Here is a 16,413-nt window from a genome sequence, read left to right as displayed (position 1 = left end):
TGTTTTATTTAAGACTTTTAGGAATAATAACTGTCTGGGTTGTCTTGTGATGGCACTATTATGTCATCTCTGTAATTAATAATTTTATAGTTTCTTAAGTGGGATTTGGCTTCACAGATAACAGTATGCTGTTAGCAGCTTACCTCTGTCGGCTGTGACTTTAAGAAGCCGTTTGTTTTTCAGTCTTATCATTGCTCTGCATACTCAGTTGCAATCTCCAGAACGATTTCTGATAGGGAGAAGTTATGAAACACAAGTACTGCTTTGAAGGAGGCTAAAAGAAAAAGCTTAATCTACCCCACCTGTCAAATTTTTGTTTAATAATTTACAATTTGTAATATGAGATAGTCATACAAGTAGAGCTTTGGGGGTTAATATGGAATTATACCTTCCTAATAAGTGCAGTAATCAGAACTAGTTTCTATGGCAGGTCTGTAATCTATTATTAAATGCGTGTGTTCTGCAGCTCGACTTAACATTCGTGTTGGGTAGACTACTGAAGGGATACCGTTCCTGTTGAAAGCCTGTAAAAATAAATCTCTGGTCTATGCAACACTCCTAGAATAGCTCTGTAATAAGAGCATAGTAAAACATTTGGTAGCAAGCTTATTGTGATACCTTCTAGTGTGTTCTGATGAAGTCAGGTGACTGGGGCTGGTTTAGCTAACTACGTTTCAGACTGAAGTCTTGAAATTCAGGTCTTACACACTGTTTTGGAAAATTACCCTTTCTTTGAGAGGCAGGAGTCCTTTACTGATTTGCTAATTTAGTTTTAATCTGATGAGGTGTTCAAGACAAATTAATAATGTCAATAAAATAAAACTTTGTGAGTTTATGTCCTGTTAGGATACTGTGGTATCAGTGGTATTATGGCATTGCAATACTAACCTTCACCAAAACTGTCTGGCTAGGCAAAATTGAACATTGACTCAGTTAATGCTTAGCTCTGAAATACTTATATAAACAGCCCAATTTTGCAGTACTTATTCATACCTATGCTTAAAAAAGATGAAGCACCTAAATGAACTCAGCGTTTTCATGATCAGACCTCTTTTCTAAACTTTTCTAACATGCTTGTGCATGTGTTAGATGAGAAAGGTATTAACCAAGAGATTGATATAAATTGAAAACTTGCCAAGACCAGTGTTTCCTGTTCTCGGTGTGAAAACTTGGGATAGTGGCGGGGGGAAGTTCAGCAACAAAGAAACTGTAGACATTGGAGAACATATGCTTGGTTGACCGACTCTCTTTTTGCCTTAAAAGCCTGTATTTTTCAGGAAGCTTAGGGGTGGTGCGTTTTGTTTCTGGACTGGCTTTTGCTATGTCAGTTTGCTGTAGAGTTGTGCTGTTACCATGTTTTTCCCATTTTCTGATTTACATTTTGTCTACTATCTTTAGCTAAAGAGGATGAGCTCTTCATACCAGAGTTTTAAAAGGCTGATGGCTCTTTTTTTAGCCATGCAGTTCAGTTGTACAACAGATACGGAACTTTATGTTGCTAGTACATCTGTAAAGATTAAAAGCAAAAGCTATCTTTAAATGAGTTAGGTAACTACTGCCTTCCTAGTAGATCCTTTTAATGAAGTAAGCAGACTTCATTAGCTGTGTCAAATTCCCGTAGAGAACTAAAATTGTAACTTTTGTGTGGCTGTCACTAGGAAGAAGAGTGTGTTATATCTTGATTTCCGCCCCCCCCAATCATTTGTTAGTCACATGGTTGTTGCTTCTGTAACTCAAGGGAGACTGTTATAAATGTATGAATGTCCTTCCCTTTGGCAAGGAGTTCTGCAGCTTAACTATATTTTATATGAAGAACTGTTGTGTTAAGTATTTTTTTTGAACCTGCCATCAGATGGTTTTGTTTGACATCCCACATCTTTGTATTGAAATTCTTTAATTGGTCTTATGTAGTTTTTTTTAAGCCTTAGTTGTTCTTGGTCATCCAGAGTAAGAGACCATAGTCTGTATCTTTTTCGTTTGCATTGATGCATAAAACTGTATTTTGTGTTTTGGTTGCCTGCTGTGTGATGATTTGTCAGCCCTGTGAGTTCACATAAATGCCTCCTTTGATGCACCGTGAATACATATTTACGTAAGCTACATATTGTTTGCGTTCTGCTCTTAAAAATTATTTCCTTTTGGTTAGTATTGGCAAAACATGCCCCCTCAGATGCTTTGTCTGTTGGCTCAACAGTGAGTACCCAGTGATTCAGCATTAGATGTTGAACACATTTAGCTGAAAGGATTGATCTGAGAAAATCCAGTCAGTGTTGGCATGATAATAAAGCACAATAGGAAGAACAGCAGCTGAAAAATTATCTTTGTAACACATGAAAACTGTGGTCTTGGCTAGTATGATATTATATAGTGAGAAATAGTGTAGTTCTATGTTCAGTTGTGTCAGGGAAACTTTGCCCTGTAAATATATTTGTTTTTTGCACTGTATTGCCTAGCTATGTTTTCATCTAATAAAAAGCATTGGTTCCTGTCTTCATAGAAGTTTCTGTTAAACTCTTACAAGAATTCCTCTCTTTCCTTGGTAGAACTGTTAATTCAGATTCCCACTGTATTGTGCAAAGCTGTCTTTGAGATGTCTTGGCCTAATGGAGCAATTAGACAATATTACACTCTTAAATCTGTTGTTACCACCTTTGCTTCTGAGGTTTCTTCCCAGAAAGATGTTGACTCTTCTAGAAATTCTAGAACTTGGAGGTTTTATAAAAGGTACAGGAAGGCACTGGGGTAGGCTAGTATGGTGGCTCTAGTTCTCTGGCAGTTTTGGCTTAAGCAGCTCCCAGCTGCTTGTGTTCCTCTGTCCTCCCTGCTGCTGTGCTAACATACCTGTTTGTGCAGCTGCTTGGTGATCCCGACTGTGGAAATGGATCCAAACGAAACACAGCCCAACCAGGAAAGAAAAAAAGAAAGAAGGTTATTTTTCTGTTGAATTGATTTCTGTAACCCATTCATGTGGAGTACATGCAGTCATGCTGACAGATGCAATGCAAAGGATGATGACATGGATGGAAAAGACTATGAAGGGGCTGCCTAAGCAGCTCTAAGTGGATATGAAACCTTAGTCCCAGATTAATGTGAGGCCTTCCTGATTTCAATGGCCGTTCTTATTTCCTGCCTAAAAGTCTTTCTGTGACTTCAGATGATAACAATTCAACACTACAGCAGTCGGTGCGAATCAATACATACTAGCAATGGTTTGCATGCAAAAAAAAAAGCCTTGGCCAAATACTGAAAAGTAGCAAAACAAGAATTTTGAATGGAAGATATTTTAGAAATGATCTAATAGAAGAAATTGTACTTCATACATCAAATTGCTACGTGGACTGGAACAAATTAGTGTAAAGTAGAGGTCAGTGTTGAAAGACTGGATGTACAAACTTCAGTTTTTGCCAAGTGAGTGTCTTCAAATGATTACTTTGACCATCCATATTTTACAGTGTACTCATAAAATAGGCATTTTATTATACACAAATGCACTATCCAACTGTCTATATCCTTATAATTTTAGGGTAATTATAGACACATGCAGAGAAATACAGCATTGTTGCTATTAATATGATAGTGGGAATGTTTTTGAGACTGAGCTACTTTAAACACTGTTTCACAGTGAATATCAACACATTACAGTTAGAGCAATTATACAAACTAGATTGTTGCAATGCAAGTGCTAGTCAGTCTGTGCAACTTCATGACCAAACAGGGGTAGTTGGGGAAAAAAAAAAGTCCTGTGGCTCTTGCCCATCTTTCAACATTTGTTTGTTCTTAGTGGAATACTTGTATTGACTAAAAAATGTTTTTTGTTTGGGAGTTTTTATTTTTCGAAATGGAATAATTTAATTTTAGTATAGAGTAGTTTTATGTGAAAGAGAAATGCATTGATTAGATTCAAACACATCTCCAGGAAAGGTACCTAAGATGGGAGGCTGAACTCTACAGTTGCTGTCAGTATTTGAGAGAGAATATATGAAAATGTCTAATGAAATAATTGATATGTTCACTTGGTGGCAGCAGTTGGCATGTTGGTGAATTACCTGTGAAGGTATTCAGCATAACTAGTTCATTATTGTATATTTCATTTACAGTATTGCTAATTGTCTTTCAGGAAATGGAGGATAAGGTGATCAGCCCAGAAAAAGTTGAAGAAGCAAAATTGAAAGCAAGATACCCTCATCTGGGCCAGAAGCCAGGAGGCTCAGACTTCTTGAGGAAGAGGCTTCAAAAAGGAGTGAGTTCTTTATTGTCCACAGGGTATGGACAAGAAATTCGAAAATTCCTGTATCTGTGATTTTTTTTTTTTCTATTCCATGGGCCTTTTTGTGAGTAAAAGAGTGCTAAGAAGATTAAACTTTGTCTGTGAAAGCACAAGGAAGAGCAGTTTGTTTCCACAAAACAAATGCCAAATTGGCAGGACAGCTGTTTACAGCATTAATGGCTCAACTGCACTTTTCAGAAAAAATACAAGTTAGAAGCTGGCTAAATGTTGCTGTGATAGACTTCATAAAAAAAAAAAAAATCACAGTAAACACTAAGGGTTAAAACTTCATCCCTGTTTCGTACTGATCTAATCTTGCCCATTCTTATGTCCCCAAAACGTTATCTCCAACTCTTACTATCCATGCGTTTAGCACGTGAAAGCTTAGTGTCTGTTCTGTTACAGCAGGCACCATCTGACATCAGTGGCTTGAGAATGGCAGTGTAATTCTGAATATACACCCTAACCAAAAACTAATGCTAGAAGAATGAAGAGTTAGTAGTTCAATATTATTCCACATTTAACCAGTGACTCTTATTTTCTTAGTTACTCAGCTGTTTTTTTAGTTTAATTATTCATAAAGTGATTATATAATGCCTTTCAGGCATGCTAGAACTCTGTTCTTTGAGTAATCCTAATATATATCACTACTTCTGATGGTGCTTTCATTGCTGTCACACTAGTTTTTGTTGTTTGTTTTTTTTTTTTACTATCGTCTAGGCCCTTTGAGTGCACGCAATGATTCCAAGTATAAATCCACCGCCAGCCAACTGTTGGAGTTCAGTGCTGATCTAATTCTGTGCTATCTGGTAACATCTCCTGCGAATTGTTACTGTTGGCAGGTTTTTTGGATAAGCTTTCTCTCATAAGTTGGAGCGTATGCAGCATAGTTAATGGCTGCTGGGCATGGGCAGGCGGTAGATTAGGTGACTCCTTTTGTGACTAACACTCTGTTGTCAACGGCAGCCTAAATGAGACTTCAGTGGGTTCAGTGTGTGTAGACACAAAAGGGAGAAGGTAAGTACGTACTGTGATGATAGTTCAGGAAAACAGACCAGCATCCACTCCCTAAGGATTGATGGCCATAAAGGAATTATGACTGTTTGCACTCAATGCAAATGTGAGGAAAACACACCACCAACAATAACAATCTGTACAATATCTTCATCTTGATTATAGTACTATTTAATGCAAAGGTCGTTGCAGCCTATATTTTCAAATTTGAGCAGAGGTAGACCAGTGGGCATCTTAATTGACTAAGTATTTGGGATTTTGATAGTTTGATGAAAGAAGGCATGAAGTTGTGGATGCCAGTTTGTAATCTGCCTTCTTCAGTTCTCCACTCCTGATGTGGTGGTAATAACTTTCTTCTGTTTTATTTTTTATTAATTTTTGTTTAGTGTGCTCAGTGTCGTAAATGAGGAAGCATCTTTACTTGATGTAGATGCCTGGTGTACCTCGGGCTGCCTGGATTGCTGAAGTTGAAAATAGAATGGGGATAATAAGTATGCTTTCAGATAGTGCTTCTGACATGAAGACACCTGGACAGACATAGTCAGTTTGAAAGGGATGATCAAATACAGGCCATCTATGAGAAGCTAGAGTAAATCAGAGGAATAAGTTAAAGGAAGAAATGGGCTGATATTCTAATGCATGAAGGATGGTAGGTTTTCCCAGATATTCTTCTAAATGTATTTAGTCAACTGTAGCCGAGATTTTGTTTGATTTGGCAACTAGGACACACTCTGCCCATTAATGTATGCTGTCCAGAAATGTTCTGCATTGGGTGCACACACCATTATTAGGACACTTTCTCCAGAATAATAGTAGATGAGGATCATGCTACACCATGCTCCTACAGAGGGATTATATTTGGAGCTCTTACATGGACAGAAATAGATACCTGTTAACAGCAGCAATGCATCTAAAAATTGATCAGTTCTGTTATTACCTAGTTGCTGTTTAAAAATTACTTTTGGTTGCTTCAACCTTAAAGGGCAAAATATGAAAGCCTTTTTCCAAATCGCATTATGTTATAACGAGGTCTAGTCTGTAGATGCAGTGCTAGAACATTGAGGTATAAATAGGGATTTCACTGTCCAAAGGATTGAATTGGGTAAGTTTATGAATAAAAGTGTGTGGTTCAGATGTAGTACTGACTGCATGGGAAAAACAGATTTGGTAGCTTTAAGGCTCTGTCAGGGCACATCTAAAGCCTTCTTCAGGAGGCCTTGCATAAAGAACCTTCCCCCTTGCCCCCTGAGGTAAAGGCATGTTAGGTGTTGAAATTACTTCTCTTTAATAACTGCTGCTACCGCACATTTTGCAGCTGGTTAGTACTAATGCAAAATAAAGTGTGATAGTAGTAATGCTGCCTGGAAGCACATAAACACAGACGGTAGTGATGGCTGTTGCTCAACAGCTGACAAGCTGTTCAAAATCATGGGTTGCAAGTACCTTAACGGTAGACCTCATAGTAAGATGTAAACAAAATACAACTTTTCCTGCAAAATGTGGCAATGAGCAGTTGAAGACTTGTTGCAGACCTAGGGTGAAATTCCATGCCTCATCTTACCATGATGCAGACAACAGTTTTTTGTTTTTACATCCATAGATAAGTTAATGTTTTGAGAAATCTAACAAAAAAGACTGTTAAAGGTAATGCTGATAAATTTGCTGAAATATTTAGGAACGCTGTTTTAGAAATTCAAACTTTTTGTACTTGTTTTTGTATTGAGAAGAAACCTGGAGTGTGGGATAAGAATTTCCTTCACACAGTGCTTTTCAGAAGGACTGCACAGTAGGTTTGACTTTGCTAAATAATTGGTTTGGGAAATTCAGGGATTATGGTTTCACTATTTCAATGTATGCAGGTAAGAGGTTTTCTTGTTAGCATGCAGTTTCATGCTACTTTGATCTTCTGGTATGATAGTGAGCCGTTCTCCGGCTCTAGTTCATGCATTGTTTGATTATTCTGTGTAGAAGAACTTGTTCACCGCAACAAAATTTACAAACCCCAAGGTTTCACCTGTGGGAGATTAGAGCTCTTGGGAAAACCAGGGCAAAAATGATGTTCAGTATGGTGTGAGTTTAATGGTATGTGTAGAACCTGAACTGTATACTTGCCTAATGTTACGAGTTTAGCTATTTTCATGGTTTTAACCCCATCTGGCAACTAAGCCCCACAGCTGCTCGCTCATTCGCCCTGCTGTGGGATGGGGGAGAGAATCAGAAGCGTAAAAGGGCGAAAACTCTTGGGTTGAGATAACGACTGTTTAATAGGTAAAACAAAAGCCGCGCACACAAGCAAAGCAAAACAAGGACCTTGTTCACCATTTCCCATGGGTAGGCAGGTGTTCAGCTGTCTCCAGGAAAGCAGGGCTCCATCATGTGTAGCAGTTACTTGGGAAGACAAATGCCATCACTCTAAATCACAGCTAAACTCCTCCCCTTCCTTCTTCCTCCCCCAGCTTTATCTGCTGAACCTGGCATTGGATGGTGTGGAATACCCCTTTGGTCACTTGGGTTCAGCTGTCCCGGCTGTGTCCCCTCCCAGCTCCTTGTGCACACCCAGCCTACTCACTGGTGGGGTGGTGTGAGAAGCAGAAAAGGCTCTGACTTTGTGTAAGCACTGCTCAGCAATAGCTAAAACATCCCTGTATTATCAACACAGTTTTCAGCACAAATCCAAAGCATAGCCCATATTAACTACTATGAAGAAAATTATTTCTGTCCCAACCAAAACCAGCACAGCTATGTGTGCTTAATAGTCTTGATAAGATTTATTTTTTTAATCGTCATAGAGCTACCTTGCCTAATCAGGAAGATTTTATATCTGGTTTTAAAATTTAAGGAATCTATTTAACCGTGTAATTCAGTGTATGCATCTGATAAAATTTCAGGCTTTTAAATATATGTGTTTTGTCTTCTAGCAAAAATACTTTGATTCTGGTGACTACAACATGGCTAAAGCAAAGATGAAGAATAAGCAACTTCCTACTGCAACTCCTGACAAGACAGAAGTCACTGGTGACCATATTCCTACTCCACAGGATCTTCCACAGCGGAAACCATCTCTTGTTGCTAGCAAGCTGGCTGGCTGATGAGAACAGCTGAACTGCATGATTATTCTCATTCCTGTTATTTCTTCTTAATAGTTATTTCTCACCCTCATATCCCCCTCTTTCTTTCTTACACTAAGTCATGAGACTGACAGCTTTGCAGGTAGCGATAGCATGTGCTGCTATTGTAAGGGAGTACTGTTAAGAGTAAAATGTGTAGTATTTGGACTAGTTGAGAACAATGCACTGATAAAAAAGGACAAGTTTGGTTAGAGAAATGTAATCTACTTGAAAATGTACATATTGCCCATTTCCTAGTGTAGGACTGGTTCCAGCAAGTGACATCGCAAGTTTTACAACTTCTAATGTTTCTGCTTTTGTTATTTCATCTTAATTACAGCATATTTGTATTTAATATAACCTCCAGTTGTGTTGGGTTTTTCTTCTGTGTTTGGGTTTGTTGTCTAAAATAGAGGTTTAGACCACAAGTTGCTAGATGGTAAAGCATGTATAAAAACAAAGACAGGGCTCTGATTGAATTTTGTTTTGCTTTTGAACTTGAATGGCCTTAAACCTGTTTCAGCTTTAACAATAGAGTTTTTACTTGGGCAATATTTGCCCATTCTGGTGTAACTCTTGTGAATCTAGTGCTTATTGACAACTGCCTGTTGAAGCTGGTATTCTTTTCAGTTCTGTAGCTTAGGACACACTTTTGTTGAAGATGTGAATGAAGTGTGCATGTGCATAGACTGTTGAATTCACTCTTGTGCCATTTTTGTAAATACAATAGTTTTGCACAACCTTTTGCAAACGTCTTGGTTTTACATTTAAAAAAGCAGATAATGTGCCAATCAAAGCACAAGTGATGCTGTATCTTTCAAAGTCTTGCCCTGAAACTAAGAGCCCAGAATCTTGCTACTGAAAGTAAAAATTGAGTATCTGAAACTTGTGAAACACTTACATTTACACTTGATTCAACGTTATGCTTTTGTGGTTGTATATTTTGTTTCGCAACAACGTCCAGCATTCAGATATAAATCTGGAGTTTGTACTTAGATTTGGAGGCAAGTGCCCTTTCTGTTCAGCAGCTCTTTAAGCTTTTAAAGCTGAAGTGCTCTGTCTGATGACATGGGAGGTGGCTAAATGTACTGTGTGGGAGTTTCCTACATGGCAAACTACAAATCTAGGCTTGCTAAGGTTTGATATACAATTGTATTTGGGCTATTTTAGTATTCTGGAAGTGGAAAGGTATAAATTTTTTTTTTTTTTTTACTCCTGAAGTGGTAGCCAACTAACTCCTTTTCTCTTTGTTATACAGCAGCCCCTCATTGGCTTTGGGGAGACAAAGAACTGGAAGTGGTATTTATGTAATGACCTATTGAGAAATAGGTAACTTTTCATGTCAGAAAACAGGAATGAACTTCAGATCATCTTTTTGATGCAGGTCGTAAGTACTAGAATGCCAAAATATATGGTTGATATTAGATAGGTAACTTCATGCATTTAAAAGCATGTTTGTTCAACAAAATCAGAATATTAAAAGTGCAGTATGATCCATAATGTAATTGATTTTAATATAGGTAATCACAGTCTTGATGTTCTTTGGGAGTATAAGAAACTCTTTAGAAAGATCAGTTTACTGAATACTTTTTTGTTTAAAGAAACAGTTAGAAACAGCCTATTAAAAACAGAGCACCAATGTGGGTATTATAAGAGAAAACTCTTAAAGATGCAAGTTTTTAGAAGGATGTGCTTTGTGTTGATGTATTCAGAAAGGTCTTACAGGATAAAGGACTGCTAGTCAAAAAGAACACTGGCACATATTTTCCACAATGTTCTCTTCTAAAGGCAAACATGAGAAAATGGTAAAGAGAAAATGAATAATCTTAATTTGGTCCTGTTTTGATCGGAACATGAGCAAAGTGTATCAGTGTCCATATAATGTTGTCGGTTCAAAGAATTAATTCCAGAGAATTTCAAAATTGCTAACCTGATTCTTTTCGAGTCTATATAGCCCTTTTCTAGTAATTAAATGGGCTCTTTCAAGCCTGTCCTTGTTCTTTATCCTCCACTAGTATTATAAAGAATTTGTGATTTTTGCAGAATAGGTTGAAGAAACAGACCTACTTGACTTTGAGAGAATAGCAAGGAAACTGGATATATTGGAGCAGACTGCTTTTTATAGATGTTTGTCCTAATGTGAAAATCCCTCTTTATTTTTGTATGTATAAATGAAATTGAAACTTAATGATAGGACTGGGCCTGAAACAAATTTTGAAGAATTTAAGGTGACTTGCTGTGTATTGTCTGATGCTACTATTCTGTAGCTTACATAAGGTGAGCTTTTGTGATGTTTGGGAAGGTTTAAAAAAAAAAAAAAAAAGCCATTTAAATTTAAACATTCCACTCAGCTACAATTCCGTTTGTCCTTTTTGTGCACTTGGTGACTTGCAGTTCTTAGGATTACTACAAATTCAGCTATGAATATATTACCCTTGTATATTTGAAGTACTGTAATACTAACTAGGTCAATGACTGATCATGAGCCTTCACATCTGACAGACCTCAGCAGCAGGCACAGCTATTTTGATTCATCCACTGTATAAAACTTAAGTCCAGTGATCACTTAACAGTAAATCATACATGACTGCAAATTGATGCTTACTCCAGCAAGATAACTCAGCTATCCAAACTTATGTACATAATGTATTATATGAGTTTTACCATTTGATAATTACCTTTTTCAAAGAAAACCTGTCCACACTGTAGACTGGCAGTCCTTTTCGTATCTTGCCTTTAAAGATAGATAGTGTTTAGTTATTAGAGTAGTACTCATGTAGGCTTATAATAGCAGATAGCACCAACATTTTATTCGCGATAATTAAGTGGATTAATTACAACTTCACAGATATGTCCCCAGATCTGTAGTACCAAAGGCTTCCCTCTCATTATTCTTGATGTAGTAGGACAGTGTTCGTGTAAAGGCCACAGGAGTACATTTTGTTGGACATACTTACACCCAGTCAAGATGTTAAGGTGATAAAAATGTCATTTGTTCTTTACAAACTTACACATTGTATAGTATACAGAATAAATTGATCTACTTAGTTTTTATTGCAATGTGGAGATTTGTCTTGTCTTTACTGTGGTTTCCTAAAAGATCCTGCATACTATGGAAAATTTCTAAAACCTAACTCTTGCTACTCTGTATCATTAAAAATATGACTGGGCTTTGGTTTCTAGTATGTTAGATTACAGAATTACTTTAATGTAATCACATTTATATATTTCAGTGCTTATTTTTCTAATAAGGCAATTAAAGCTTATTGTTTGGAAACTCCGTAACAGATGATTGTTTTGGTCCCTTGCACTGAGTGAAGGGGATTTCTGGGAATTAGCTTGGCATATAGAAGTTTGCATTGCTATAGACTGTATTGGCCTGAATATGGCAACATTTCCAAGAAATCAAGATGCTGGAAAAAGTCCAACTAGTTTCACATTCAGACTGACTTAGGTACTCATCTTTGTGCAACTTGAAGATCCATGTGGTGCATTTACACAATTAGCTCAGTCACCAAGGTGCTAGTAATGCCCTCTATACTCTGTATCTCTAAAACTGAGGAGAAAAATGTCCAATTTAAGTAGTGTCATTCAAATACCGTGCTGAGGCAGTGCAAAGGCTGCATTAACACTGGCATTAGTAATGTAAATGACGTACTTGAATCTCTGCATGGGGAGTGGCATCAATTGTCAGGCAAAGACAAACCACTGAAATAGAGGCTTATTGCCCAAATCTCTTTCTAATTAGAGCTGAGGCAGGTACGGTTGCACAGACCTGTGCTCAGAGAAGCTTTGTATTTAGTGGCTGTGCTTGCAGAATGTGGCCATGTTATTCAGGAGGGAGGCAAGATTGCTGTAACCTGTTTATTTGATGGCTGGGGGGCGCTTTCTGTGAGGTTGGGAAGAACAGACTGGGGGAGCACACAAGCAGGATGAATGTGTGTGTGTGGGTTTTTTGACTTGAAGTGGAGCTGGGCTGAGTGTGTGGTTTGATTATTTATTCCTGCTTTAGTACAAGTGAACCACCCTCTTTTAGATTCACATCTATGGCTTTTTAATCCTGATTTCTGGCATCTTTAGATCCAGAGTAACTTGAAATCTGAAAAGTTCTATGCATATTCAAAGCATTTATTCCCATTAAATATTTATCTTGAAAATGTTTCTGGAGTACTAGCACAGAGGCAGACAGCCTTGAGCTCAACTGATGTGCTTGAAAAAGCTTTAGTTTAGGGGCAGATGACTGAATTATCCGTTTTTCTTGGGCGGTACATCTTTGTTACAATGAGGATGCTGCTTGATATATATTCATGATAAATATTCTTGCATATTTATGGCAGGCACAGAAGTGTTTATTTACTGCTTTGGAAAATATTGATAAAGCCTCCACTGATTTCAGATGCATGTTTATTTGACTCTGTTTTCAAATGGGAAGATGAAATCCTTCTTGTTTCTGACTTTGTCTGAATTTAATAGCAGATTTCAGTTGGGTTTAATTTTTTCACCTTATTGCAGAATAGTGTTGTAGCTCTTATTAAGAGAGGAATATGATTGGCTAATCTGTCAACCTCCCTTGACAATGTTACAGAATAACCAGGTCACTATCATTGACATTCCTGGTAGAGGAAGGCTCCACAGTGACAGGATTCAACCTCTGCTGGTACTTCTGCCTGCATGAGTATGGTAGGGTTGTTTCCTTACTGGGTTTGAGGAAAAAAACAGCTCTAAGAGTCTTCCTTGGGAAATGGGATTTGGATTTTTAAATGCACACAGTTTTCTAGAAGTTGAATTGTATGGCTGAAATGGATGCTTAAATGCAAGACTTGGAGCTATGGATTCTTCTGAACTTCAGGTCTGTTCTCAGGTGATGGTTTTTATACTGTTGGAAAAAAACCTGCTATACATTGAAAAGAAAATATGGATGTGATGCTCTAGAAACAAGAGAAATCTTTCTAGTATAGGCACAGATGAATTGAGGCAAGCTTTCTGCATGGGAATTTCATCACGTAGGTAAGAATTCATTGTCTTGTCTTTTCTGTAAGCCCAAAAAACACAGAAATAAATCCCAAGTGTTATCGGGAGATTACGTGCGTGGTATATGATTTTCTCTCTTCTGTGTATCTCCTATGTTACATTTCAGAGGTCTTAACTGGTAACTGTTCAATTGGTACTGGCTGAAACCGGACCTATTTGTTTTCTACAGCTGAAAGTTACAGGTCTAATCCTTGTAGTGTGAGAATATAGGAAAGGGTAGGAAGAGGATTTTAGTGTATGTATTCTTCAGTTAGCTTTTTCTGTCTTTCCAGTGAAAGACACTTGGAGTTAAACTGATGGTCAGTGTTGAATATACAAATGCTTTTCTGAAGGACTGGATAGACCTATCTGCTGTGCCACATAAACCATCTCATGTTCCTTATGTTACCAGTATATATTATTTCTGTACCTCTAATAGTTTCCTCTCTTGTTTGGCCAACAGAGAATCCACTGGTCACTTGCAGTACAGCATGACGGCAACAGAATAGGAAGCCCTAATTGAGAAGGGAGTTTTTCTGCCACAGTTGAACAGATCATGAATGTAGACAGAACGTAGATGTAAGAAAAAAGATAGGACAGGTACTTTGTAGTGGTTTCTGAAAAAATTATATAAACTAATCTCAAGACATAGAAAGTTTATTTTCTATCTTTTTTTCTGGTTTTGGTTGAGTTCAAATTCAGTACAAAATTCTGTATGTAGACTGTGCCAGCTACATCAGCCATACATAGTCAGCTGGAATACCCTGGGATATATGCTCTGAAATCAAATGCCATAAATTATATTTTTTTAAAAGATGCTGTGTAAGGTATGAGATGAGGACATTTAAAATCTCAACAGCAAATGTTTGATGCAGGAGATGCATGTTAAAGTAATAATGATCAGTCTAGATACATTACAAACAGGTTGTTTTTTGGCAACTTTCAGTGCCCCCAATTCCTGTCCTTAATGACAGATTTGAAATCCTGGTTTATGCAAATTGTGTCAAATCATAGCATATTTTGGACTCGGCTATCTTTTTTGCTGGGGCTTATAATTACATTTGGCTCCTGAGCTCCAGCTGTGAATGGCTGATACAGTAAGCCACAGTCCAGGTGAACCCCTGAAATGAATGTCTTTGAATTGAGAATAGGTACCATTCTGAAGAAAGGGTATTGAATATGGGATATGTCAGAGGGGAGGTTCGGGTCCCTTCTGAAAACAAAATTGTGAGATTTCCGTGGTTCATACATCCAGATTCTTAGATTTAAGCCTGTTAAATGGGGATGATCACACTCTTAAATAAACCTCAAATCACTCTTCTGTTACATATGAAAGATGACTTGTAGCTTTGTAGTATAGATCTCTCTGTCTTGCTGTAGTGTACATGTGAAAAGCAGCTGTGCAAATTTCTGAGCCAATAACCTCACCCCTGACGTGGACACCAATTCACAGGAACCAATTCTTGGCTTCTTGTAGGACTGAGAGCAAGTGTACAGTTCTGCTGATGGGAGTGAGCCTCTGAGGCGTGGGGCAGTAACAGTAACCGTGGTTGATAATCCTGGGCATACTGGCAGAACATGGGAAGGAAGGTATTTTTTTAAATTCAATTCTCATTAGAGTTTTGACTCTGAACTCTTCTAGCAAAATCAAGAAGTTTTTCTTAACCTCTTTTCTGAATTTACTAACCTTAGTTTACTAACTGTGAAGACCATATAACTGCAACTAATACAAACAACTCCAGGTAAAGCTCCATATTTTCATCTTGACTATTTTTCATTTGTGCTTTCTACTTCCTTCATCTTGTTTCCTTCAGATAGCAGCAGTGAAGTACAGCTAGATTATAGCATTTATTGGGAGTGTGTATTTTGGGAGTCAGGATAGATTGATTTTTATTTCTGGCTGTTACTAAGTTGATGAGTGATTTTTGAGCAGGTTACCCATCTCTTTCATGGCTCATTTTCTCTGTAGAACAGGTTTGTCTGTTTCTTCGATAGTTGCAGCAAGTTTCAGGGGGAGTTACATATGCTACCTGCTGAATAGAGCTGCTGTCTGAACAGTTAAATTTTGCAGAGATGATACTGCTTAAAAAGTTAAAGCACTTTGGTGGAGAGTGTGGCAAAGATAAGTGTTTCAAACTGTATTTGGATTTTGGACCACTTGGACTGGTAGGATGCATTTCCAAGGTGAAAAAGGAAATTACAGAAATAGAGTAATAGCTTCGGTTCTGCTGTCAAAAGAACTTGTGCCATAATGTGAGCTGTAAAAAAACAGCCATTAATGATTCATAAAGCATTGAAGCTGCCATCTCAAGACCTAGCCAGATGGATGGAGTATGCTTTTCATTCACTTTTGACATGGAAGTTGAAGGTACACATCTTTGAAAAGTTTATTTCTTGGTCAGAACTGGACTTGCTTATCAAAGGAACTGTTTTGGGCCCAGTTCTTTTCACTGTTTCCAGTAGTGGTTTGATAAAGATGCAATTAAGCTGGAAGAGGTAAACAACTTGAAGGATGGGATCAGAATTGCAGAGAGAGAATTGAAAACTTGGCACTTGTGTATTTCCGCATGTATTTCTCAGTGGGAATAACTGGATAGGTGGTAGGTTGTCAGTCAGGCACGTGTAGACTGTAGCCTAGGTATAAATCCCGTGTGGTGCTGCAGCTGCTGCACAGAATAATAGAATCTTTGGGCTGGAAGGGACCTTCAAAGCTCATCTAGTCCAACCCCCCTGCAGTGAGCAGGGACGTCTTCAATAGCAGGCTGATCTGTTCCCTGCGTCCTCGGTGCTGGCAATACCCGGGCTGCTGTGCCTGTGGGTTTGGGAACTGCTCCTGAGCAGCACACGAGCTGGAAAGCAACAGAAATTATAAACGTTGCTGATGAAGAAATGAGCAATTTGTTAAGTCTAGGAGGGAAAAAAAAAAAAGCGGGCTCAGAGGAGAAGGGAAGGAGTACCGGTTCTTGCATAAAGGGGGAGGCGGAGCGCGCTGCGCCGGCGGGGCGCGGGGGACCG

At 38.1% G+C, this 16,413-nt stretch overlaps 1 protein-coding gene across 2 annotated transcripts; it reads left to right on the top strand.

Moving 5' to 3' along the window:
- Positions 1-1,769: 1,769 nt before the first annotated feature.
- Positions 1,770-11,665, top strand: ARPP19 (cAMP-regulated phosphoprotein, 19kDa). Of its 2 annotated transcripts, XM_010292472.1 has the most exons (3): positions 1,770-1,880; positions 4,118-4,240; positions 8,200-11,665. In XM_010292472.1, exons 2-3 carry the CDS (start codon positions 4,121-4,123, stop codon positions 8,368-8,370), a joined length of 291 nt encoding a protein of 96 aa, XP_010290774.1. In that variant the 5' UTR covers positions 1,770-1,880; positions 4,118-4,120; the 3' UTR covers positions 8,371-11,665. The 2 variants fall into 2 exon arrangements, with proteins under 2 accessions (XP_010290774.1, XP_010290776.1); XM_010292474.1 differs by lacking the exon at positions 1,770-1,880 and having other exon boundaries at positions 4,116-4,240; positions 8,200-9,684.
- The last annotated feature ends 4,748 nt before the right edge of the window (positions 11,666-16,413 follow it).

Source organism: Phaethon lepturus, unplaced genomic scaffold (genome assembly GCF_000687285.1).
Source record: "Phaethon lepturus isolate BGI_N335 unplaced genomic scaffold, ASM68728v1 scaffold50408, whole genome shotgun sequence".
In the NCBI taxonomy this organism is placed as follows: Eukaryota; Metazoa; Chordata; class Aves; order Phaethontiformes; family Phaethontidae; genus Phaethon; species Phaethon lepturus.
Note: the sequence above shows the minus strand (reverse complement) of the source record. Positions and strands in the feature narration are given on the sequence as shown.